Source organism: Lygodium microphyllum, chromosome 9, assembly GCF_053477565.2.
Source record: "Lygodium microphyllum isolate KBCC chromosome 9, Lygodium_microphyllum_v1.1.10, whole genome shotgun sequence".
Lineage (NCBI taxonomy): Eukaryota > Viridiplantae > Streptophyta > Polypodiopsida > Schizaeales > Lygodiaceae > Lygodium > Lygodium microphyllum.
Window position 1 is genome coordinate 75,753,508 of NC_141143.1, and position 26,292 is coordinate 75,779,799.

General features: G+C 42.5%; 1 protein-coding gene across 1 annotated transcript in view; it reads right to left on the reverse strand.

Moving 5' to 3' along the window:
• Positions 1-931: 931 nt before the first annotated feature.
• Positions 932-26,292, reverse strand: part of LOC148031195 (N-terminal nucleophile aminohydrolases (Ntn hydrolases) superfamily protein) — a 66,115-nt gene continuing 40,754 nt past the window's right edge. The window contains exons 6-7 of the mRNA XM_087684731.1: positions 2,229-2,333; positions 932-1,374 (exon numbers count right to left, since the gene is read on the reverse strand). Of these exons, the coding sequence (XP_087540857.1) occupies positions 1,140-1,374; positions 2,229-2,333 (340 nt within the window). The 3' untranslated portion in view covers positions 932-1,139. The remainder of the gene's footprint in view (positions 1,375-2,228; positions 2,334-26,292) is intronic.

Below are 26,292 nucleotides of genomic sequence, written 5' to 3' on the forward strand. Positions count from 1 at the left end.
TTAGGAACCTTGAGGTCCATCCTCCATGGGTAATGACAGGACGCTTCCATTGCGGGTAGACCTAGGGTTAACCAACCGAATAAAATCCAATCATTCTTGTTAGAGTACGGATGGCAACGGCTGGAAGGAAAACTCTGGGCGACTACTAAAATGCTATCCGTCAAGAAATTAAAGCGGATATGTCACAAAGTCCCCCTCAACCACAATGAATATCAACCTAGTTAGGGACTAGCAAGTCTATCCCTAAGTGACAATCGCAAATTCCTAGGGACATTACTCTTAAGTTAGCCCTAGTGATTTCATTCCCCAACTGAAACTCAACATTATTAACTATTTGGGTAGAAAAAGTTTCCCTTCCATTTGATATTTCAGCTATGAGTTTTTAGCATTTTTGGGTTTTATTTGCAATTTATTGACGCATTTAAGAGAAATGCATGAATGAGTAGTTCCTTAAAAACAAGTTACTTGAGTCAACTACTACTTTTTATGTGATGCCTTCCATGTCTTGTTTTTTGGGGATTGATTTATGTTACTTGGGTAATAAGGGTAAGTGATAGGGGAAAGGATTATACAATGCGACTCAAGGAGGCAAGTCTAACACAAAAGCCGAAGCATCCTAGGTATGTCATACCTCGAGAATATGTGGGGTTAGAAGACGGGACTAGGGGTTAATGAAGGAGCTGGCTGCCCTTTGACTCTCGAACCCATGATTGGCCTCATACTCGATTTCCAAGTCTAGGAATCAATGTTAGAAGGAAATGATATTGCGAACACTATACACAGCCAGGATTCAAAACCATTCAAAACCAATCAAACTTGCCTTTAAAGTCAAGACTTGGAAGTATAGGAAACAAAATGCAACTTGGATGTTACTTTTTATTCCTTTTTAGAAATTGACTGACTTAAAGACCAAATATCTTCTCAATCAGCTCCTAAATGCACTGCTCCAATTTTTTGAATTATTATCAAATGAATGGAATAATTTTAGTAGCTTGTGTTATCTGATTTAACACATGATATATGACTGATCTAGCACATGTGATATGTGAAACCCTTTCTCTTGTTCGTCAAGGATATTTTCCGAAACCAGCAATACAAAATAAGATTATGCATGTGATATGTGTATATAGACACTACAATCAATGGCCCTTCGTAGTGGGATATACAGTAAATACATTTACATCATCCATATCAGCACTTCGTACAGAATACTGAAATGTCCATCCATGACAAGCACCACCATGCTCTCCATACTTATTCAAAGCCACAACTGCCCCAACAAAGGATGGATACCTGCGCTTAATTCGTGAAATTGCATCTTCTGCAGCTTCTATCGCACTTAATCCCAGGCGCATGCTTTCCACTACTTGATAGCTGTACAATTTGTTGCATTTCCAGAGTTACATACTAAACACCATCCATTTTCTACCAAAAGGAATACATTTTCATGTGAAACAGCAGCAAAAGTTCTAAGCTATAATGGCATATCTAATCATTAATGAGTCTAACTTTCGGTGCCAGAGCTAAATATCTTAATGGAGAGGCCTTGAAAACCTCTCCATCCATCATCCTGACAGAAAAAGTTAAGAGGCCTTCTTAAATGGAGATGCCTTCTTGAAACAACTTATCTATTTTTAAAAAAAATTAATGTCTTAGCTAGATGCATGAGCATACATCAAGAGCTCTTCCATCAAAATGTTATATTTTGACTATTTACTAGACAAGAACGGCTTGATATCTCATTGTCTTGGATTGAAGACTGAAATACAAACCAAATTAGAGATTCATCAAGATGCGAGACAAGTTACATCCATAACCAGGTCCCGACACAGGTGAACCAGTATTGTCAGCAAGTGAAAGATCTCATACCAGAGGAAGGTGTACAACTAATGCCTAACTTTAAAGAGTTAAAAAAAAATTGTTTGAAAATTCTACTACCCCTAAATAGGCATGTGTCACAGACTTGTTTCCAAATAAGCTTTCTAGAGACTCCTCATTGAACCATTGTTCTCTAATTTACATGTTTTCTGCAAGGCTTTAAGAAAATACTACTATCAATTCAAGTGTGTCAAACAAGATGCCAAACACATCAAATTTTAGATGCTAAAAAAACCTTCACTAGCGACAATCAAAAATGGTGAGTTAAAGCCTAAGACATGAAATCGCTTCGCCAAAAGTTCAAAAAGGAAGCAGCATAAAAACAAAGAATGTAACAAGCAATATCTTACCAGGGCAAAAACCGCATCATCACATCCCCATCACCGGTAGCACCACAAGCACCTACTTCCTGGTCTGCATACGCTGCAGCCCCTACTATCGGACCATCTCCCACCCTGCAGACCGTTAAAATTTGGTCAACTCTCTAGACATGGAGAGAGTTTTCTATGCATTGTAATGAATCTCTTGGATGACCCTTGTGAGAACAGTAATAGATCTCTACCAAACCTTACAGCACATCCATTTCAGACAGCATTTAAGCCTTTGACTCCTGACTTCAAGTCCAGAAACATACTACACTCTCACAGATCATACAATCATGGGGCCAGATGGTCACAAATATCTCATAAACTTTTAAAACCAGAAAAATACACGGGGCACAACATAGTGGAGTAGACAATCATAAATTTCTTGTAAATTTTCAAGGCACAAATGAACTGCCCCAATCCTCCAAATTCAACAAGTTTTCTTTTTACCACTACTGCTGCATCCTGAAGTCACTGCAAATCATGATCAGTTTTAATCTACCTCGTCCACACATTTTCATGTATATGCAAAGCTGGCAGGCAACCGCCCAAAAGTAGCAGCACATGCCTTGAATTTCTTTGAAACCCCTTCTCCCCTCCAGTCACCCACTCACCCCTTTCTCAATAGCCCATGTGCAAAAATAAAAATATCACAATACTTCTGTTCATATGCAACCTCCACCCTTCTATAGCTGTAGCATCAGTCATAAGGTCGCAGAGTCGGAAACACCACCACGATCATCCAATCAAGTGTTCCAAATTGATACCAATAATAGCTACCAATTACATCCATCCAGCAGAACAAGAAGTGCACAATCAGAATAGCTAGGAAATGTGAATTCCTTAGGATGTGGTACATGTCCAAATCACATGCTGTCCAGTCCTGGTATACTCAAACCCTGGCACATCATCTTCTAGCAAAAAACTTAGAAATCCATAAACCTGCCAAAACCGAGGCCTTTGGCCTTTTTGCAAAGTTTTTCAGACGCCAGCAGTGTCCATGCCAAGGCTCAAGGCTTTTCGAGCTGAGACCCATGATTTCGTCCTCCCCACAAAAAGTCTCTAGATGCACTTGTCTATTAAGATAAATCCATCAGTTTGCCTCCTCAAGCACTCATATATTAAAAGAAGTCCAGCTGTGAATGCATGATAAATCTATGAACATGTTTTCGCAGATCAACAGGAAAACATGAAACCAATCAATGGATTTCTAGCACCCAAGCTCTGATAATATGTTGACAAAGCACCTCGATCATCTAACAATCCTCAAGCCAAGACACATCAAAAGAATCTGCAAGAATAAATCTGTTCTGATCCAGCGGGACCACCGCCTGTTAATGGTGTATATTTCATGGGTGTTAGGCAAATTTATTATACTTGTTATTGGACACTTGCATGGCAGTTGGGATGTCATTTAGGGCTGGTCCATTCGTTTCCGATCTCCTCCTATAGTCTATGTATACTCCACAAATCACATCCACTTGGAGGGAGGGTGATGGGGGCTACTAATACTCATTATGCATGCCATCACCTGTGAAGAATTCGTATGCTACATCTCATGTCTTGTGTTATGGATTCCATTGCCCATTCATTCATTCTTTGAGTTCTTGTGTTCTCTCTTTCACTGTTCATTCTTCTCAGTGTTCAGTATCTACTTCCATTGCTCATCATCACATGGTATCAGACAACTAGTGTTTCTAGTTTTGGTGCTTTGTGCTGCTGTTATTCACTGTTTCAAGTGTCAGAGTGCTCCATTTTGCTACTCTTGGGCCTGCTCCATAGTGGACCACCTGTTTCTATGCTGGATAGGTGACCTATTTTCTGCCGTCGAAGGTGGCTGTAACCTTTGTTCTCGGTGTTATGCCAAGCATGAGAGTTAGGACTGCATTTTTTTGGCGGCTGTACCTGTCACTGTCTTGTTTCACCTCTCCAGGATCTTGCAATAGCTGGATGACTACTACAAACTGTGGTAAACTTTGCACTTTCTGCTAATCCGGATTTCGAGCACTCTAACAAGACATAATACACCCAATGCCATTTTGACCTTGGTGTGTGAAAAGCACCTTTTCTTGCCATATGTACTGTGGTTGGACAGTCCAGATTGCAAATTGTTCTCCCATAACACTGCAATCACAATCCATTGATGACCATAAATCACCGCTATGAGGCTCAATTCTCTTAATGAAAGTGATGAGGTTTTTGACTTTGATATCCCCATTATACTCACACTTGTGTTCTTGGTTTTCAACTCTAGAGAGGGTCTCCTATGTTGGTCATTGTGATTGCTTACTACATTCACTTCCCTGCTGATCTAATCTCTGTGTTTTTATATCGATTGTGTGTGAAAATTGTGTTGTGAACTATGGAACTCTTGATTGTTTGGGCTCATAGAATCCAAGGTAGCTGCAAAATACTTCACCCTTGATGTGTTTCACCCCCAAATCATTGCAAAAGTGAAAATATTTCTTTCCCTCTAGAGACAACCCTGGCATCTCACATACATCTGAATGTATCAACTTTAAGGGTGAAGACTTTAATAAAAGAGACTTTTTATGTGAGGTTTGAGCATGCTGGCCAAATATACAATGATCACAATGGTTAAAATCAACATAGCTCAAGGTTCAAACACAGCAAATAACCCAAACGAGAAAGCACTTTCATTCCAGTTTGACTCATATGCCCCAACTGGCTATGCCACAAAGATACACTTGGCTGCTCGATTATAGCGACAACATGATTCCACACACTAGATACATGTAGTGGATACAAAGTATCACTTTCAAAACCTTTAGCAACAATCCTAGATCCCTCACATATCTTCCATTTACTATCCCCAAAGGTGGTGTGATAGCCTTCATCCTCTAGCTACCATGTGCTTATCAAGCTTTTCTTGAGCTAAGATACATGCTACAATGTCACATGCATAGTTATCCCCTGAGTGGACAATACAATGTGTGGTATTACATGGAATGAAGCACCTGAATCAAGAATCCAAGTATACATGTCATCATCACAATCTACAATCAATGACAATGCACTAAAAGAAGAAGCAAAGAGTACATTGACTTCTCTATTTTCACACTACTCTTCTTTGTATGTTGATTGTCCTTTTTCTCACATTGGTTATCATCAATGCTTTTTCCCTTGGTCTTCTCTTTCTTCCACTTAAAACAATCCCGCTTGAAATTGTGGTGACGGATTAGGCACGAAGATCGAGACAGCAGGTGTTTATTAGGCGCACGGAGAGACAGAGAGAGTGAGAGAGAGCATAGCAGAGCAAAGTGTGCACGTTTTTAGGTACAATGACAAGTGTATATCTTTAGGGTTTTAGATAGATATATATGTGTAAGTACAAGTGCTAAGGATGTGTTCACACCCAAGCACATTTAAAGGTACGAGGGCCTTTATTCCCAACAACCTCCCACCTAAAGGCAATGTGCCTTAAGAGGATAAAAGAATCAGCTAAGTCTAGATATGTACAAAGCGGAAATACATATATCTATCCAACTCCCATCATATGTCGACAATGAGTAAACCGCTCTGCTGGAAGACCCTTTGTGAGAAGGTCTACAAGATTATTATCTGTATGCACTTTGATTAGCTCAATGCTCTTGGTGTCAAGTACATCTCTAATGAAGTAGTACTTCACCTATATGTGCTTTGTCTTTGCATGAAAGGCAGGATTCTGTGCTAGCATGATAGCACTCTGACTATCACAATGGAGAACATGTAACTCTGTGATGTCAAGCTCTCCCACTAGACGTAAAGCCATAAAGCCTCCTTGCATGCCTCATTGGCAACCACATACTCTACCTCTCTAGTAGAGAACGCAACACACTTCTATAGCCTGGAGATCCAAGAGACTGCTCCTCCTATAAAAGTAAACACATACCCAAAAGTGGACTTTCTGCAATCCGCAAGACTAGCATAGTCTGCATCCGTAAAGCCAACAACATATGCCTTCTGCTTCCCAAAGCAAATGCACAACTCCTTTGTGCCTTTGAGGTATCTCATAATACCTTTCACTGCATCCCAATGCTTCTTGCCAAGGGTTGCCTAACCACTCCCACTGCAATGGCAATGTCACGACGTGTAGCAACCATAGCATACATCAAACTACCAACAACTGAAGCATATGGTATCTTGGCCATTTCAGCCTTTTCATCATCAGATGTAGAGCTGTCCTCTGTACTGAGTTTCACATATGGAGGCAATGGAACCCCAATTGTTTTCCCCCCCTCCATATTGAAACGCTATAAAACCTTGGAGATATACTCCTACTGAGATAGATAGAGTAATCCTTTCGACCTATCTCTGAGTATTCGCATACCAAGAATGTGATTTACATCACTAAGATCCTTCATGTTAAAACTACCATGAAGACTTTGCTTCAGTGATTCCAAGGCATGAGTATTCCTGCCAACAATCAGCATGTCATCAACATACAAAACCAAGATAATCAGACTGCCATCTGCTGCTTACTTGGTGTACAAGCAATGATCCACTTAACTTCTATGAAAGCCTTGAGACTGCATGAATGTATCAAACTTATTATACCATTCTCTTGGTGCTTATTTCAGTCCATACAAACTCCTTTTGAGTTTACATACCATTTTTTCTTTCCCTTTTTCCACAAACCCTTCAGACTGCTACATATATATGTCTCCATGCAGAACACCATGTAAAAATGCAGTCTTTGTATCCATTTGTATGAGTTCCATATCTTCAATTGCAACCAAGCCCAAAATGGTTCTCAATGTAGTCATTTTGACTACAGGAGAGAAAATCTCATCAAAGTCAATTCCATGCTCTTGCTTGTACCCCTTTGAAAGCAATCTTGCTTTGCACTTTGGTGAGGAACCAGAAGTGACCATTTTGTAAACCCATTTGCATGGAAGTGTCTTCTGCCCTTTAGGCAACTGCACCAAGTCCCAAGTGCCATTTTTCTCAAGACATTTCATCTCTGACAACATGGCTTTATACCATTTCTTGCTGTCCTGTTTATCCATTGCTTCCTTGAAGCAAGACGGTTCACCAAAGTCTGTCAACATGACATAGTTTGCACCAGAAACAAATCTATCAGGTTGTCTAGTAGCCCTAGACGATCTTTTAACCCAATGATCATTGTTTGCTGGCTGTTCTTGCAAATTTCCATTTTCAGCATGCTATCCTGGCATTTCAATCTGCAAATCAGCATTAACAGCTTGCTGTCCTGGTCGTTCCTGCACATGTAGTGACTCATTATCATGGGCAATAGCTGGCTGATCATTTCCAACATCATTTTCTGCATTTACAGGTTCATTTACAGTAGGTATTTGCTGGTGTACAATGGGCACATTTTTCTGTCCAAAAGGTATTTCTTCCCGGAATACAACCCTACGGACCTTCTCAATCTTTTCGAGCTATTTATGCATGTGATCTTCCTGGGAGATAACATCATTGCTGCATACCACTTTTCTTTTCTCGGGATCCCACAATCTATAACCCATTTTACCCTCGTCACCATATCCTAGGAAAATGCATTTACAGGACTTTGGCTCAAGTTTGCTTCGTTTTTCTTTACGAACGTGCACAAACGCCTCGCAGCCAAACACTTTCAGATGAGCATATGAAGGTGGCTTGCCCGACCACACTTCTTGGGAACTCTCCCCCCCCCCCCCCTAAGACCTGTTTGGTGACCGATTAATTAAGTGAACGGCTGTCATAACAGCCTCTACTCAAAAACCATGGGGTAATGCAGTATGAGACAGCATCGTACGGACCTTATCCTGTATGGTCCAATTCATACGCTCTGCGACTCCATTTTGGGGTGGATTATGAGGGACAGTGAACTCCCTCTTTATCCCTTTGCTGTTACAAAATGCCTGAAAGGCCTTGGACACATATTCCCCACCATTGTCAGAGCGAAGACACTGAAGTGTCTTATCTGTCTGATTTTTAGCCAATGTCAAGAATTTTTTAAACTTGTCAAGCACTTCATCCTTGCTACGAATAGGGTAAACCCATACCTTCCGTGTAGCATCATCGACAAAGGTGACAAAATATTTCTTTCCTCCTAAAGATAATCATGACATCTGGCATACATCTGAGTATACTAACTCTAGAGGAGAAGATTTCAGCGAAAGAGACTTTTTATGAGATGTATGTGCATGTTTGCCATAAATACAATGATCACAATGCTCAAAATCAGCATAACGAAAACAAGGCAAGTAACCCAAACGAGAAAGCACTTTCATTCATGTTTGACTCATGTGTCCCAACCGGCCATGCCACAAAGAAACACTTGGTTACTCGGTCACGGCAACAACATGGTCACGCACACTAGATACATGAAATGGATACAAAGTATCATTCTTGCAACCTCTGGCAATAACTCTAGATCCCTTACATATCTTCCATTTTCCATCACCAAAGGTGATATGAAAACCATCATCATCTAGCTGCCTTGTGCTAATCAAACTCTTCTTAAGCTGAGGTACATGCCGTACATACTGAAGTATAAAGACAGAGCCATGCTGAAACTGTAACTGTACACTATCAATACCTACAATGTCACATGCATAGTTGTCCCCAAGATGGACAACACCATATCGACTCCCTGTATAGTCAGAGAACCACTCTTGATGAGGAGTGACATGAAAAGAAGCACCTGAATCGAGAATCCAGGTATGCATGTCATCATCTGTATCTGTAAGTAAAGCATGTGCACCAAAGTATGAAGAGACAAAGAGTACGTCACTCCCACTATCACTGTCATGAGTGACTACATTCACCTCTTCAATTTTGACACTGCTCTTCTTAGGCCGATTGTCTTTCTTCTCTTGCTATCATCTGTTTTCTTGTCCTTTCCTTTCTCTTCTTCCATTTGTAGCAATCACATTTAAAGTGACCCTTCTTGCCACAATGATAGCATTCAACATCTTTGCCATGTGATTTACTGCGTCCCTTGCTATCATATTTTCCTTTCTGTTGTGATCTACCCCTAGTATGCAAAGCACTGGAAAACTTACTGGATGCATTATTCTGCCAATTCATTTCTTCCATGAGTAGAGCACTCTCTACATCATCATACAAAAGGATCACATTAGAAGTGCTCATAGCAGTCTTGAATGTATCTCAAATCTCTAGTAGAGTGCAAAGCAAGAAAGAAACCTTAAATTCCTCATCAATCATGAACTTCAAGGCAACCAGCTGGCTGAAATGGAGTTAAACTCACTCAAGTAAGTAGGCATTCCTATACCCTCTTTCATACGCAAATCCATAAGCTTTTTCAGCCAATACACTTTGCTCACAGCACTCTTCTATGCATACAGTTCTTCCAGTCTAGTCCAAGTAGCATACGCAGAATCCAAACCTTCAATGTCGAACAACAAGGCATCAGAAATCGATAGCTCGATGGTTGAGCGTGCAAGGTCATTTAGCTCATCCCAATCTTCGTGTTCCATGTCCGCGAGCTTTGCCCCTTTGGTTTTAATCGGCTTTGCATTCTTCTTTTGCAACAGGATATTGTAGCACTATTTGTGCCAAACTGCAAAGTTATGTGCTCCTTCAAGCTTCTTTATTTGCATCAAATTACTGTTGTCATTGCTGCCAACCATGATTCTCAGCCCAAATGTGACCAAAAAACAGCAAATGCAGGCCCAAAACTGTCACCCAAGTGACCAAGGTACAAACAAGTATCAACCAGCAATAAATGACCACTTAGAAGCACAGATTCAGATTTGTAATTAAATTTTCAGAAGCACCAAACCATGTGCTACATCATTCCACAACTGATTATAGTTGTTCCAAGGGCATATGCATCACATTACATGAGAAATCCCAAATTTTAGCTGCAATTTCTGTTGTACATGTACCCATGGGCATAAAATTTGACACGAACAGTCAAAAGCCCCAAAATTTTTGTTCTCAAAGCATCAACCACACATCTGCATTTTCTCTGTCATGCATAGAACAGGCCAATTTTGCCAAAATAGAGCAATTTCAGCAAAATCCCCAAATTTTACCAACTGTTGATGTCCAAATTGCGTGGAATTCAACCTGCATGTACATAAAATGACCAAATGCTGCACAAATTTTGCCCAAACTGCAAAAGCCCCCAATTGCACGGGGTCCAATGTGCATCAATGTCGAGAAATTGGGTAAATTTCAACCCAATTTGTACATGTACATTAAAAGCCCCAAATGTCAGGGACAAAATGTCACAAATTCCTGCAATTTTTGAGACAAATTTGCTTGTCCTGCATCACAATCCCCAAATCTGGGAAAAGCCCCAAATTTCTAAGCCAAGATTGCACAAATCTAACCTTTTGTGCTTGCACGCGCGAACCTTGGTTAGAGGTAGAGGAATTTCAAAAGACTTTGAAGAAAAAGAAAAAAAAATGAATGGTAGATCCATTGACCCCTCAGTCGTGTGTCGTGACCCCCGCTACCGGATCCGTCCATCATATGCCTGTTCGTCAGTCGCCACGCTAGTCAACGCCCCGTCCGCTGCTGCCCGTCGCACGTAACCGCTGCCCGCATGTGTCATCAACACTACAGTCGTCTCCTGGTCGCATGTGCCTTCTGGCGCCTCGTCCCCGCCTACTAGTCAATTGCCCTGTCGCCTGGTCCTAGTCGTCTCAGCATGTCATCTAGGGTCGCCTGCAGCGTGTCTTCAAACCTGGTCGCCTATCGTTCGTCAGCTACAGCAACCGACTGTCAACTGTTGCAACCGAATGCCTCCTGCTTGCTTGCCAAGTCAAAAAACGACCTCGCAACCTGCACACCTGCTTGTCAGCTCCTGCTCGAACTCCGAGAAGTACGAACTCCTTAACCGCAGCTCTGATACCAGTTTGTAGTGATGGGTCAGGCATGAAGATCGAGACAACAGGTGTTTGTTAGGCGTGCGGAGAGACACAGAGTGAGAGAGTGAGAGAGAGAGCAGAGTTCAAGCAAAGTGCATAGCAATATGTTGCCTTGAACACCTCATCAATGTGAAACTCCAAAGCAATCAGCTGGCTAAAAATAGAGTTAAACTTATCAAATGTGCAGACATGGATATACCTTCCTTCATACAAAGGTCCATCAATTTTTCAACCAATACACCTTGCTAGCTACACTTTTCTGAGCATATAACTCCTCAAGTCTTTGCCACATATCATAGGCAGATATTAATTTTCTATGTTGAAGAGCAAAGTGTCTGAAACTAAAAGTTCTATGGTAGGGTGTGCAAGCTCATCTAACTCATCCCACTCATCTGGATCCATGGTTGCTTGTTTTACCCCTTTGTCTTTAGGGCTTCACATGTTTCTTCTACAGCAAGGCATTATAGCATTGCTTCTACCATATAGCACAGTTGTGTGCACCCTCAAGCTTCGTATATGTGCAAAAGGTTATTGGTATCACTGCTGCCAACCGTGATTTACAGCTCCAAAAGTCAACAAATGTGAGCCCAACTATCACACAAATGACCAAGGTACGAAGCAAGTACCAACCAGCAACGAAAAAACAAGTAATTACAAAAATTTCAGATCTGCAAATCAATTTTCAGAGTCATAAAATGTGTGCTACAGCACACCACAAGCAATTGTAGCCATGCGAGGGGCTAATACATCAATTTTATGAGAAAGCCCCAAATTTTAGCTGCAATTTCTGCTCCAAATGCATCCACAAGCACAAATTTGACTCACACAGTCAAAAGCCCCAAAATTTCTGTGCTCAAACTGCTCAAATTACATCAAACATAACTCCCGAGAAGATTGCACAAGCCAATTTTGCCAAAATTTTACAGATTTTACAAAAGCCCCAAATTTGTCTAGGGTCTGATGTGCTCAATTTACATAGAAATCGCGCTGCAAGCACACATACATAGACCAAATTTGACCCAAATTTTGCAAAAGCCCCAAATTGTGTGGGGTCCAATGTGTCAAAATTCAAGAAATTGTACCTGTCCCACTGCAATTTCTGCAATTACATTAAATGCCCCAATTTCAGAGACCCGAGAGTGTGCAAATTCCACAAATTTTACTCTCAAGCGCGTAAATTTTGAAGTATACGCCAAAAGCCCTAATTTCTAGGAGTAGATGCATGCCCAATCTCTCAGATTTGTCAAACTGTACTTTTGCATGTGTGACAGCCTGTAAATTTTTAACCAAGGATAAGCCCTTTTTTTTAAATGATTTCTTTTTGTTTTTTAATGGTTGTCAACAGGTTGAGCTGTACATGACCTATAACCTGCACTGAACTGCCCTGTGACCTATCACTTGACTACCCATGCTATCGCCTGACTACATGTGCCGCCTGCTACCTGTCGTCTTGACTGCCTGCGCCACCTGACTACTTGCACAGACTGCGACCTGCACTCACTGCTGGACAGTCCCCGTGACCTGTTGTGACCTGTGTTGCACCTTGCAAGCCTGACTCAAACTCATGACCTGTTGTGTCACGACTCGTAGAAAACTCCAGAAGTGCAGTCGAGATGGCCTTCAACTTTAATACCAGTTTGTAGTGTTGGGTGCGTAGTGGAGATTTGGTTGTCCCTATCCTTGTCGCCGTCACCATCCCTCCTCTCTTGTGACTATGATGTTGAGACATTTGCTCTCACAAGAAGGATGATAACCTTTTGAACTATCAATGCTCGGCTGACCATCACCAATGACCGACAGTGTAAATATTTAATGCTTGCAAAAACCTCTTCATGGGCTGAAGCAAGTTTTGTCAATATCTTTCTTTGTCACAATTTTGGGAGGTCTAATTGTGATTCCCATCTCTACTTGGCAAGCCAATGGTGTGTGTGTGCCTATGTTAACTGTTGTGTGGGAGAAAGCAGCCAGCTATGGAGGAGAGAGAAACAAGAGAGTACACAATCAACACTAGACTGTGTGAGCTGAATGAGAGTGTACATACTTGCTTAACTAAAAAAATATGAAGTATAACTAAGGTTTAGGTCTAAGGTTGACCAAACCACACTTCCACCAACTACCTAGAGTGAGGTTTATTTACTCTGGAGCAAGTGTCACTAATTTAAAATCCTAAGACACTAGGTGTACACACCATACATTGACACTTTAATAAGTGTCCACACCATACATTACATTGGACATTGCCCAAAATTGGCAAATTCTAATACCCCCCTGCAATGCCAATGTAATGTAGTACAAGGAAGATCGATCACCAAAGGGCAGTAAGTTCAAGGACTTTTAAAACGCCTCAAACTTCTCACGTGGTAACGCCTACACAAGCATTAAGTAGTGCTCTCCTACATAAATGATCTGCACTAAATAAAGAAGGCGGCTGAAACAATGAGGACTGATCAGTCCCTACATGCAGCCCAAGGCATGAGTGAGGGCACTGCATTAGGCTGAATAATGATGACGGTACCTTCAACAGTGACGATGACGGTGACAAAGACTCTCAGCCTACTGTTCACGACAGAGACGGAGAAGACTGCAGTCACCCAACAGAGGACCTAGAAGGCAGAAAAGTGAATGATCTGACAACTAACTGCGTCATTAAGTAGTGCTCTCCTACATAAATGATCTGCACTAAATAAAGAAGGCGGCTGAAACAATGAGGACTGATCAGTCCCTACATGCAGCCCAAGGCATGAGTGAGGGCACTGCATTAGGCTGAATAATGATGACGGTACCTTCAACAGTGACGATGACGGTGACAAAGACTCTCAGCCTACTGTTCACGACAGAGACGGAGAAGACTGCAGTCACCCAACAGAGGACCTAGAAGGCAGAAAAGTGAATGATCTGACAACTAACTGCGTCTGCCATATATAGCCAAAAAACTCGAAAACTGGCCGACTAATGCTAGCCAACTACATTAAATCCATTCACAAAAATGTTGACATGGCACTTGGGCAATCGGAAAAAAATCGCAGTCATCGTGAGGGGCTAGAAATCATCCGGCAAAACAGCACAACTAACAAACACACCAAAAATGAGAAGAAAGGCACAGTCAAAGCTCCAAATGTCCTTGTCAGACTCTGACTAGGGCTCACAAACAAGAGATGATAGATTGACAAAACAGGCAAGCTAACACCCCCTCTCAAATCTTGGGAGAGTCTAAAGACCCTACAATCTCATGTGATGAAGCATAGAAGCCTTGGGCGAAGGCTTTGTAAAGAGATTAACCACATGGTCGGCCATAGGATAGTAGACTGCCACTAACTTGGAATCCATGATCCGCTCTCATACATAATAATACTAAACCTCTATGTGCTTCATGTGAGAATGAAACACAAGGCTCTTGGCCAAAGCTAAGGCACTCTAGTTTTAGTGGGTCCTGTCTGCAAAAAGCCAATCTAAGCCAACATCCGACATAGCTAAACTACCTCCATAGCTATGGAACAAAGGGCACAGTACTCAGCCTCTGTAGAAGAAAGTGCCGCAGTAAGCTACTTTTTACTGCTTCACGAGATAGCTCGCAATCCAAGTGAGAAAGCGTAACCTGTAGACCCAATCTAAGTGACTCCATTCAGAAAGAGTGGGCCACTCTCCATACATGATCCAATAGGATCGAGTCCCCTGCAAATAGCACAAAGCGCGCAAAGTAGTAAGCTTGAGTAAGAGTCTTCATATAAGAAGACAACAATGCCACCACAAATGAAAATTCTAGCTGAGTGTGAATAAGCTAGATCAACGAACCTTCAACCAACAAGGCACCTGTACCAAGTAGCATCTAGAAGGGGATCACCAATAGTCAAAAGCTTGGACTCTAGGTCCATGGGGCAAGAAATAGGTTTGCATACCAACTCTGAAAGTAACTTGGAGATGTACCTATGATGAGATTGAAGATGCTCTTCTAGGTTGTTCTCTCTTGCATTTGGTAGCACACACCCTCTAGCCATTTGCATCTTGCATCTTGGACCCCTCCTCTCCTTCAGCCAACAATGCACCAGTACTAGGCAACATCCACCATTTGCGTTTGGGCTATCTAGGAGGTCACCTTCATCAACCATCATCCATGCATTGCAAATTCAAAGACTTCTCTTCGATGACAGTCTCCTTGCTCTAAGCGACACCTCATCATCCTTGCATCTGCAGGCTTTTTCGGCAATCTCCCTGCTCTAGGGCATCTTTTGTGCAACTGCATCCTTGTATCAAACTAACTTTATTATTTCATTCATTTATCTAAGTTTCTCTTCTCTTCTCAATGTTTGTCGTACACACTTTATGTTTTTCCCAACAAACCCTACTGACTCTCTAGTTGTTGAGTCATTTCTTGACGTGGTATCAGTTGCCACTCTGATACCATAGCATATCCCCCAATGTTTGATTATTGGGTGCTTCTATTGTGGCAAGAACGGTGACACTCCTGAAGATTGTCAACATCACCCTTTGCTCCCTATCCCACCAGAGTATATGCATCTTCCACCAAGCACTCCTTGTGCTATCTCTTCTTTCTGGGCCATAGAGATCATTCTACCTCAACTCTCTGCTTATTATGCTCAATGCAATAAGGCGCATCCAATGCACACTAAATTTCTCACGAGCAGCCAAAGGTAAGACCTCACAAGGCGATCAGCCCTCCTAGAGACTACCACACTGTGCTGAGGTTTCCTCCATCCATTTTCAGGTCCAGTGACTACCACATCCCCAATCTCCTCCTTAGCCCACTCCATTGAGAGCCCACGACAGTTCCCCAACCTTGGCTCACCTTGAGCCTTCTACCCCACCCTCCTCTCCTCAAGTTCGAGAAGACACCTCTAGGCGTTCTTCAACTTCCACTTCTGAGACCCAAATACATTCTTCAGCACGCCCGGCGATACGTCCTTTGTCATTGGACGTTTCAAAGTCTGTGATCCATGAGTTGAAGTTCCTCTCTCTCTCAAAGAGGGACAACAAAGGGGGATCCTTCTTCTTCGGCTTTAGAGGGGGCTCCTCCATCTCTAATTTCCGAGGGAGACCCTACTATTCTCGAAATTCTTCACACACCATCTTTTACTTACGGGGTTTGGCTCTCTTTCAAGCAGTTTCACCTCTACTAAAAGCCAATATTTAGAGCATCTATCGGGGCCCTTGGATTTTCAGCAATGGCATTATAACTAGGCCTTCGTATTTCTTCCAACATGGTGTAACAAAGCTAGTGGCTTCTCACCCGAGGTTGTGTTTCAGGTTCTATTGCTCATCCGGTCTCCTGACTATCTTCAAAGGTCCTTTTTGCGTTCCTTTTTGGGCCTCGGGAGGGGTATTGAGAAACCCTTTCTAACAATTCATTTTTTCCTCTACATTTTAGGGTTTCACTTAGCGGACAACCCCAAAAAGGAACCAGATGCCCATAGTTTCGCACCACCTTGGACAACTGGTGCCCCACTAGACAATCTTTTGCCTATTTATAGGCTTCTTCCAACATTCAACATACGCTTCTTTTCATTAGACTATCACCTCTCTCCCTCCCCTCTCCCTCCACCATCATCATCTCCTACTGCCAAGCACCAGCCTCCATCATCATCCGGGCTGTGTTTTGGTGGCAGCCTCCCTCCTCCTTTGCTAATGCTCATCTTCCACTAGTGGCGACAGTCTCCTTGAGCCCTTTCCCCTTGTGTTTGGTGCTCCTTATTAGCTTGACATCAGCTTCTCCACCCTAGCAATAGCACATCTCAATTTGGCATCAACATCCCCAACTTGGCAACAACTTCCTCCACCTTGCCGTCACCCTCCACGCTCTTGGAGTCATCCACACAGTCTCTTGATTTGTGTTTTGCAGCATATGGACACTCTTGATCATCTGGCGGCCTCCTTCTTCATCAATCATCATCATTGGGCTGTTCTCTCTTGTGTTTGGCAGCTCACACCTTCTAGCCATCTACATTTTGCAACTTGGATCCCTCCTCTCCTTTAAGCGATAGTGCACGAGTCCTAGGCGGCATCCACCATCTGTGTTTGGGCTATCTAGAAGATCACCTTCATCAGCCATCATCCTTGTGTTGCAAATTCAGAGGCACCTCTTCAACGGCAATCTCCCTATTCCAAGCGAAACCTCATCCTCCCTGCAATTGCAAACTCAAAGGCTTCTTCGACAGTCTCCCTGCTCCAAGGCATCTTTCGTGCTACAGCACCCTTGTATTAGATTCACTTCATTATTTCATTCATTCATCTAAGTTTCTCTTCTCTTCTCAATTTTTGCCATACACACATTGTGTTTCTCTTCCCAAAACCTATTATATCTTAGGTTAATCATTTCTTGACACTGGTACCAAGCTCCAAGAGCTTGCTTCAAGCCATAGAGAGCCTTCTGCAACCTATAAACATGGTCCTCCTTTCCTTGCACAAGAAAACCAGGAGACAGTGAGACATAAATCTCCTCCTCAAAGACACCATTCATAAAGGCAAACTTTACGTCCATTTAGAAAACATGTAAGTGGTGATGAGCTGCAAGAACCAAGATAGCTTGAACAACATATATCCAAGCTATAGGTGCAATGGTCTCTAAGTAATCCAATCCTGCTCTTTGGGCAAACCCATTGGCCACAATTCGTGCCTCATGCTTGTCCAAGGATCCATCTGCAAGATGCTTGGTCTTATGGACCCACTTCAAACCAATCAAAATCTGCTTCTTTGGATGCAGAACCAAGTCCCAAATTTGATTCCTCTCAATAGAATCAAGCTCCTCCTAAATAGAAAGACACCAAATATCCTGTGCAAGAGACTTATCAATTGTGGTAGGCTCATGATCCTGAAGAAGCTATGACATAAGGGCATAGTTTGCACAGAGAGAACTATCCTATTAAGCCTACAAACTAGCTAATCAACGTGGGCCTATAGAGGTAGCAAGAAAATGGGAAACACCTGAGTCCTACTCCTTGCATAAGCTACCAATACCAACATGGAATGGTGATAGGCTCATCTTGCCTTGCAAAGGAGACCAAGTGGCCTTCGGCACATGTAAAGCACCAATCTGGAATAGGGACTCCCCTCACTAAGTGAAGGCAAATACCCCTCATCTGAAGAGAAAGGCTCCCCTTTTGGCAACTCAATATCCTTAGAGGAAATTGGAGGGATGGGGATGGAGTAAGAATACTCAAAGACAAAATGGTAGAAGAAGAAGCCTTGAAGGGAGGAAGGGAAGCAGATGGAGAGGGAGGAGGGGAAGGAGTTGCAAACAAAGAAGTGTGAATGGGTAACCTAGAAGGAAGGGGAGAGATTGATGGTGAAGGGGGGTTCAATCGAAGACCTGCAAGGAAGAACTACCTATAAAAGAATCTTCAACAAGACCATCAGAGGCCAAAGCCTCATCAAAGATCATGCCCCTACTCACCTCGATCTTTTGTTTCATCGGGTTATAGAGCCGATAACCCTTCGTGGTCATGTTGTAGCCCAAGAAGATAAGCTTCTTCAACCTAGAGTCAAGTTTGCTCCCTCTCTTCTTCTTGTCCACATGGACAAATGCACCACACCCAAATATGCAAAAGTAGCAAATGAAAGGCTTCTTTCCAAAGAAAGCCTCATAGGGAGTCATATCTTATAATATAAAGGTAGAAGATCGGTTGCAAATGTGAAACGCAATAGCCACTACCCCACCCCAAAGGGAGAGAGGAAGACCCCTATCCTCCATCATCGAGCCATCTCCAGCATGGCTCAATTGGCACACTCCACCACACCATTCTTCGATGGTGTGTTTGGATGGGAGGACTCCATCCGAATGCTATTATCCCTGCAAAACTTAGAAAAAAGTTAGAATAAAACTTGCCGTTGTGGTTTGCTTGATGCCTTGAACCTCAAAAGACATTTTTATTTCCGCAAATACCTTCCAATCACAGAAGTTGGAGTATGCCTCACTCTTGTACTCCAAAAAATAAGGCCACACATAACAGCTTAATTCATCAATGATCAACATCAAATACATGGGCTTCCCAATGGAGGTTGTGCCTATAGAACCGCATAAGTCAGTGTGGACCAACTCTAGAGCTGTAGAAGCCTTGTGAGTGGCAACCTATGGAGGAGACTGCCTATGCTACTTGCCCCTCAAACAGCTAGGGCAAAGAGTGTGAATGGGAGGGAAAATCAAAAAGTCCCTCAATCATTTTCTTCCAAGAAGCCCACCTAATAGCATCAAAGTTAAGGTGCCCATATCGAGCATGCCCAAGGTTGTCTATGCCCAACAACTAAATCCGTCATGTCTGTTACAATCCATCCGATCCCATCCAAACCCATTTGATGGGTTCCGTGCCACATCTGCCAAATCAAGTACGTATCCATTGGTCAAACTTTTTTTTTTCCCTCCATGTCTACTGTCCATTTCCATATGCATTTTCTACAAGCTGCAACATCCAGTCTCCTCCAACAACTCTATTATCCATCACACTCTCTCTCATTCACTCTCTCTTTCTCTCCCCTCCACCTCTCTCTCAAATATTGATGTGACATGACACAAATTGTACTCATCAATGTAACAAATCTCTTTCTCTCCCCTGTTGAGCTAAAAATGGATTAGCTTTACTTAAACGGCCCCAAAACTTGCTTAATTAATGAAGAAACCCTGTTTATTTAAAAGAAACATGATCCTAGAGAGTTTTTATGTCTCATAAGCACAAACCCACTTGGGAGGGCCCAAACTTTCTATAAATACATATGTTGCCCTCCATTCAGCCTTCAATCTCGCTTTTGCAAATTTCAGGTGTTTTAGCTTGCTGCCCACACCCCGTTCGTGGAGGACATCTCAGCAGAAGCTATTTATTGCTGTCTACATCAGTTGGCATCTGTTTTCCAGTCCTCTTCACGCAGTTTGGAGCTAATCCCTAGCAAGCAACTGCTCTTCCTGCATAGACCTGCTGCCGTACAACCTGCCACATCATCACAGCCCTGCGTGTGCTTCCTGCAGGCTGTCACCCAGCTGTCCTACCTGCGTCTAACAGTTTTCTCTCTCCTCCAGCTGCCGCCAGCTCTTGCAAGCTGTCGCCAAGCTGTCCTGCCTGCGTTTGGCAGATTTTCTCTCTCCTCTGCTGTCGCCCAGCATTAACAACCTGCGTTTGGCTGTTTTCTCTCTCATCAGCCTGTGTTTACTGGATACTCTCTCTCGTCACTGCCATCCGCATCAGATCCAACCTCTCATTGCTACGTTTGCTGGTGTTCGAAATCCAAAGGTTGCCTTGCTGCGGTTCGGGATCCGTTCGGAGTACAACACACTCTCCAACTCATTACCCCTGCCCTGATCTTTGAGATATAGGAGTTCAAGGTTCAGTATTCATTCACTTCATAGTATGTTTGCTGCATGAGCATTGTATATTCAGCACAGACTGTGTTCTTTTATCAATCTGTGCTTTGACGTACGATTGTTTTTTGTGTTTGTGTCAGAGTATTTCTTTACATGGTATCAAAGCTCTCCGCAAGAAGCAAGAAGAACAATAGGTTCAAATGACTTCAAATACATCAACACCAATTCAGTCTCCAAAACAACCTATGCCAAGAACTGAGTGAGAGTGGTCAAAATAGCTTGCTCCACAAAGTTCCGACTTGGTGGAAGACACTTCTGACAACATGGAAGAAAGGCTATACAAGCTTTCCATTGAAGAATACTATGTGATCATGGACTATAGATGAAAGAAGATTGAGAAGCTCAATCGAAGGATTGCCCTTCAGGAGAAGCTACTCAATGAAGGTATGCATGAATTTCTCTCTTTAGATGTTGTGCATAAATCTGATAATATTGCAGGACCGTCGAGACATCGCTCAGGGATGGGCCCCCCTGTTGGAGAAAGAGACCCGGAATATGTTCCATTCTTTCATCCTCTTCCGTCCACTCCGGTGCAAGGTACTTTAGATTCATCTTTTGTTCCTTCATCTTTTACCTCTTCTTCTTTGCAATATACTGGTAGAAATCATGAGGAAGATAAGAGTACAATCTGTTGACTACGGAAAAGATTCTCTTGAGGACCAATTCTTGTATGTTAACACACGTCGTGGGGATTATAAGAAAAAGCCAAATACCTCTTCTTCTACCCTTCCTTCTTTTTAGTTTACTTCTCAAAATCAGAATGAATTTGGTATTCCTATTTCTACATTGCATGGTGCATCATCATCATCATCGTCGTTTCATTTTCAATCATTAAATGGTAAAAATGAACAAAATGCATCTGCACCTTTCACACCACAAATTCAAAACTCACCCATCCCACCACATTTTTATGTTGCTTCTCCACTTCCTTTTACACCATTTACATTCCCCTTTCAAACACCTCATGTTGCACATCACACCGCACCAAGGGGTTATGGAAACACAGACACCACTTTTAGGATCTTATCCTTTCCTCCATCGGGCTGGGTATCCCCCCCAGTCTCTCCCACGTGTGGATCAATTGGTACCACAACTTGCTTCTATAGCATTACCTGGTGGACCTCCTAGTCATTCTGTTGTGCCCCAGCCAAGCTTTGCACAGGGCTTTCGTAACCTGGTGCCTCCGTCTCCATCGGCACCTTATGGAAACATTCATGTTCTAGTGCCTCCGCATCGATCGGCACTCATTGGACACTCCTAGTCTATTTCTGCCTACCCTTCTTTTTCCCCTCATTCTTCCTATCAAACACACCCACCACCATGATCTTACCCTCCACCTCCATCTTATCCCACTTTCCCAACACCTCATGGTTCCAGTTCATCTTCTACCAAGCATACTTTCAATGATAAGACTTGTTTTAACATGTCAAACTTTACCACTTGGTCAAACTTGATGAGACATGTCCTTGACTCCCGGAACCTATGGGATCTTGTGCAGGGCTTGGAACCCCAACCCGATTCCGCACTTATTCTATATGAGATTGTCCGCTCATGGAAGGCTAGGAATGCCTCCGCTATTGTCGAGCTAATGCAAGGCTTATTGCCTGAGTTTCATTCTCGGCTTCAACATTTTGACTTAGCATCAGAACGATGGGCGCACTTGACTGACCGCTATGCGGCTCAGGATAGGACCCGTCATATAAATCTTAACCATGAGCTCCAACACTTTAAAATCACTAACCGAGATGACTTGAAAGTCTAGTTGGCTGAGTATCGGCGACTTCTTGCCAAATTCTCCACTACGCGGACTCCGAAGTCCTCTGACCATCGAGTCACATTGTTTCTAAGCAAACTTCCCAAGAAATACTTCAATTTTGTGAAAGGTATAGTTTCAAAGCCTACCATGCCTTCTTTCTATAAATTTAAGTATCAGTTATTGTATTACGCATAGTTGTTCAATCAATTTCATTTGAACTCTTCCTCAAAGGGGGCTCTTGTTGCTCACTCTCAAAAGGGGCAACAAGGGAAGGGTAAACAAAATCAAACCTCCACTCAAAATCAAAAACAAAATCCATCTGAGGATAACCAAGGAAACTCACAGTCACAACTTAAACAAGGGTGGCAAAATGTACCTAAAAAGAATATGTATTGTCAACATTGTCCAAAGGCTGCTCATTTTGATAACAAGTGTCGATCAAAGGCCAAAGGCACAACACCCAAATCTAAGTCTCAGAACCCAGCCCCTCAGACGGGTAACCCCCAACAAGGGAGGTAGGGTGATAGCAAGGGGCAGTTTAAAGGTCAAATTCATACTGCCACCGCTTAGCCATCTTAGTCAACAACATTCTCAACTCCAAAGGGGTGTCTGACTAGTCTGCAGAGGCCTACATCGTCTCCATAGAGACACCAGATACGAGTCTCGTCCACATTTGTGAGTTGCCTCCTGACGAGGTTACCGCAGAGGCCCACTCGTCACAACCGAGCACTTCAGCTCCTATTTTGGATTGTGGACTGTGAAGCTACACATCATATGACTCCTATAGAGAACATTTTCCATACCCAAGCCCCTGCAACCGAGCGGATCTGTGTAGGAAACAACTCCTCGGTTAAGATTCAAGCTCAAGGTAGCGTCAGTTTTGCCGCTAACAAGGATCCAGATCTGACTTCGCAGAACAATGTATACCATGTCCCCCAACTTGGTGTGAACTTGTTATCTATTCAACAGCTTTGCTAGTTGGGGCGAGCAGATTTCTTTACAGCAACCACGATCGAGATCCTCGATTCTCAAACTGGTTAAGTGATTGCTCACAGTGAGACATAACCTAATGGCCTTTACCACATGCTCACTTTTTGACCGAGCCGACAGCCAAGGGCTGCGTGTTCCACAGCTTCCAAGCATTAGCCACATCTCGGGAGCCTACGAACAATGAGTGTCTTTGGCACTTTCACTTAGGGCATATTGGTTATGACTCTCTTTATGAGTTATCCCGTCATGAGTTGGTTGAGAGCCTTTCCTGCCTAAAACTAGTTCGTGATGTCTGTAAATCTTGTCAACTCGAAAAGTAGCACCGTACCCCATTCTCTCAGCAATCTACACATCGTGCTAAGGAGCCTCTTAGATTGATTCATGTTGATCTTTATGGACCGACATCCATTGTTGCCTTGAATGGCGCGTTGTACTTCTTTTTAATAGTGGATGATCATTCTCTATACATGTGGGTGTACTTCCTCAAGCATAAGTCCAATGCTTTTACCTATTTTTTATGCTTGGGTGCTGCTGGTTCATAACCAGACTAGTTGTCGTGTTGGTTGCACGAGGAGTGATAGCGGTGGTGAGTTTATCTCCCACCAGTTTTCCAAGTTTCTACTAAAGCATGGCATCTCTCGCCAGCTCACCTCTACTAAATTCCCCTCTCAGAATGGAGTCATAGAGCATAGAAACCGGACAGTCATGGATGTGGCACGCTCTATGCTGTTCATAGCAGAGCTTCTTGAGCGCCTTTGGGTCGAGGGTGTTAACACTTCGGTGTACATTCTTAACCGGCGCCCGCAACTGTGGCTCTTCCTAAGAAGACCCCGTATGAGGCATTTTTTGGCTCTCGACCTGTCATTTTCCACTTCAAAGTCTTCGGGTGTCGTGCCTACACACACACGCCTGATGATAAGATAGGAAAGCTCGCTCCCCAAGCTCATCTCTTTATTTTTGTCGAATATTCCTCTGAAGAGAAAGCCTTATCGTTTGTTCGATTCTGATGGGTATTGAATAGTGTATGTATTTCAACTTTGTATATACTTAGACTTAGCTGATTCTTTTCTCCACCTTAAGGCACACTGCCTTTAGGTGGGAGGTTGTTGGGAATAAAGGACCACCATGCCTTTTATACATGCTCGGGTATGAACACGCCCTTAGCACTTATACTATACATATAACTATCACAAAAACCTAAAAGAGATACAACTCTTTGTACCCACACATCGTGCATCTCACTCTGTCTCACTCTCTACTACTGCTCACTCTTTCTCTCCGCCATTGCCATTGCTGAATATCGTATCTTCATTGCACATCGCCACCACATAGGAGTTTTCCATTAAGAAAGGGGATGATTTGAAAGTCAAGTTGACCGAGTATCACTATTTACTAGCCAAGTTTGCCACTACTAGCATTATCTCACTACCTAGATTAACCTTCTATGAGTTTGAGTGTCAATTCTTGCGTCACACAAGATTGCACAATCAAGTCAACAAAAAGTTCTCCACACACATCCATTCAGAGGTGCCAGGGTTAGTTGCATAGTACGGGGGAGTTTCGGAAACAGGGGAAATAGAAACGAGAAAAACTGGAGTTTCGGAGTTTCGGCCAAATTTTGGAGACGAGGAAACAGTGTTTTGGATTGTACACTAAAAAAAATACAGTATTATGTCGGTATGTAAATATACCAATGCCTACAACAACATGTACCCAAATTTCATGCAAAACTTTGAGTCTTTATGTCATATGATTGAAATCATGATTCATTACACATGTCACGACTCACGACTCACGAGTGAAGATTGAGGAGTCAAAACTGAGGACTCAATGGTTGAAACTTAAGACAACTTAATACAATTAAGACAATTTTGAAAACTTAAGACAACAAAATGAATTAGAATTTATGACTCATGAATCTATGATCTAAAGAGCAGTGAAGACTGACATCAAGAACAATGAAACAAGAATGAAGATGCATAATAAGTGGGATCAAGATACAATGATACATGTAACTATATCATGTGAATAATCTGTCAAAACTCCAAAGTCTAGTGAGGCTATAAGTATCAACATCAATGAACAACTGGCAACTGTAGTCTAGACTCTGCACTGCTAAACTAACTCTTGTATATCACGAGTCATGACTCATGACTCATCCGGACTCTAAGAATCTGTGCACCATCTCCTCGCCGACTCCGAGAACCCTAATCAAGAAGTTGATGAAGCAGCCTCACTCAGACTCTGGCTCTGACTCTGCCTGTGATACACGACCACGTATGGCCCTCACTCTAGCCCTCCTCTGTGCACGAGTCTCATGCACCAGTGTCAATAGCTCCTCATAGAGCATGGAGTAGATATCCCGCTCCTCCTGTGGTATCTGCGGAATGTCACGCACCTTCTCTATATCAATCTTGTCAACATTCACCTATAAAGGTGAACAAGACAAAGATATATCATATGAGAGGAGATTCAATATATTCAATATCCATACATATCACAATTTACAATCCAACTTCCAAGCAAATTAGCAATGTCAAGTGTCAAGGACTCGAGGTTAAAAAGTTAATTATACATAATACTAATCATTACCAATTTACTTATGAAGCCTCAGGGGATAGAGCGGTCCTCTCAAGAAACTGAAGATTACAATGGCAAAACACTAAACGCTACAGCTAGGCAATTGTGAGCTTGTTTCTCTTTTTGGTATGCAAGAGGACCCATGTACTCCAATTTCTTTTAGCAGACCCTAAACTACAATCTTGCGCAAGAGGACCCAAATGGCAATGCGTTTCTATTCAAATTTAAGAGATTGAGGTTAAGTAATTGGCAATTGCTGATATGTAAGCCACAAAATCAACATTTGAGTAGGCAATAGATTATAAAACCTATTACCTAGGTTTCATGATGCATTAGATAATCAAGATTCAAAATATAAAAGTAACTAATCACATACCAAAGTAGCAGCACAACTGCCGTATTTCTCCCACTAAGAGACAAGCTGAAGCTATGTCTCTCGAAGACTAGCTGTGGGTTGGCCAAAATGAAGAGAATGATTGCGGAATGCCAGCAAATCATCCTCCACTCTCCTCATCA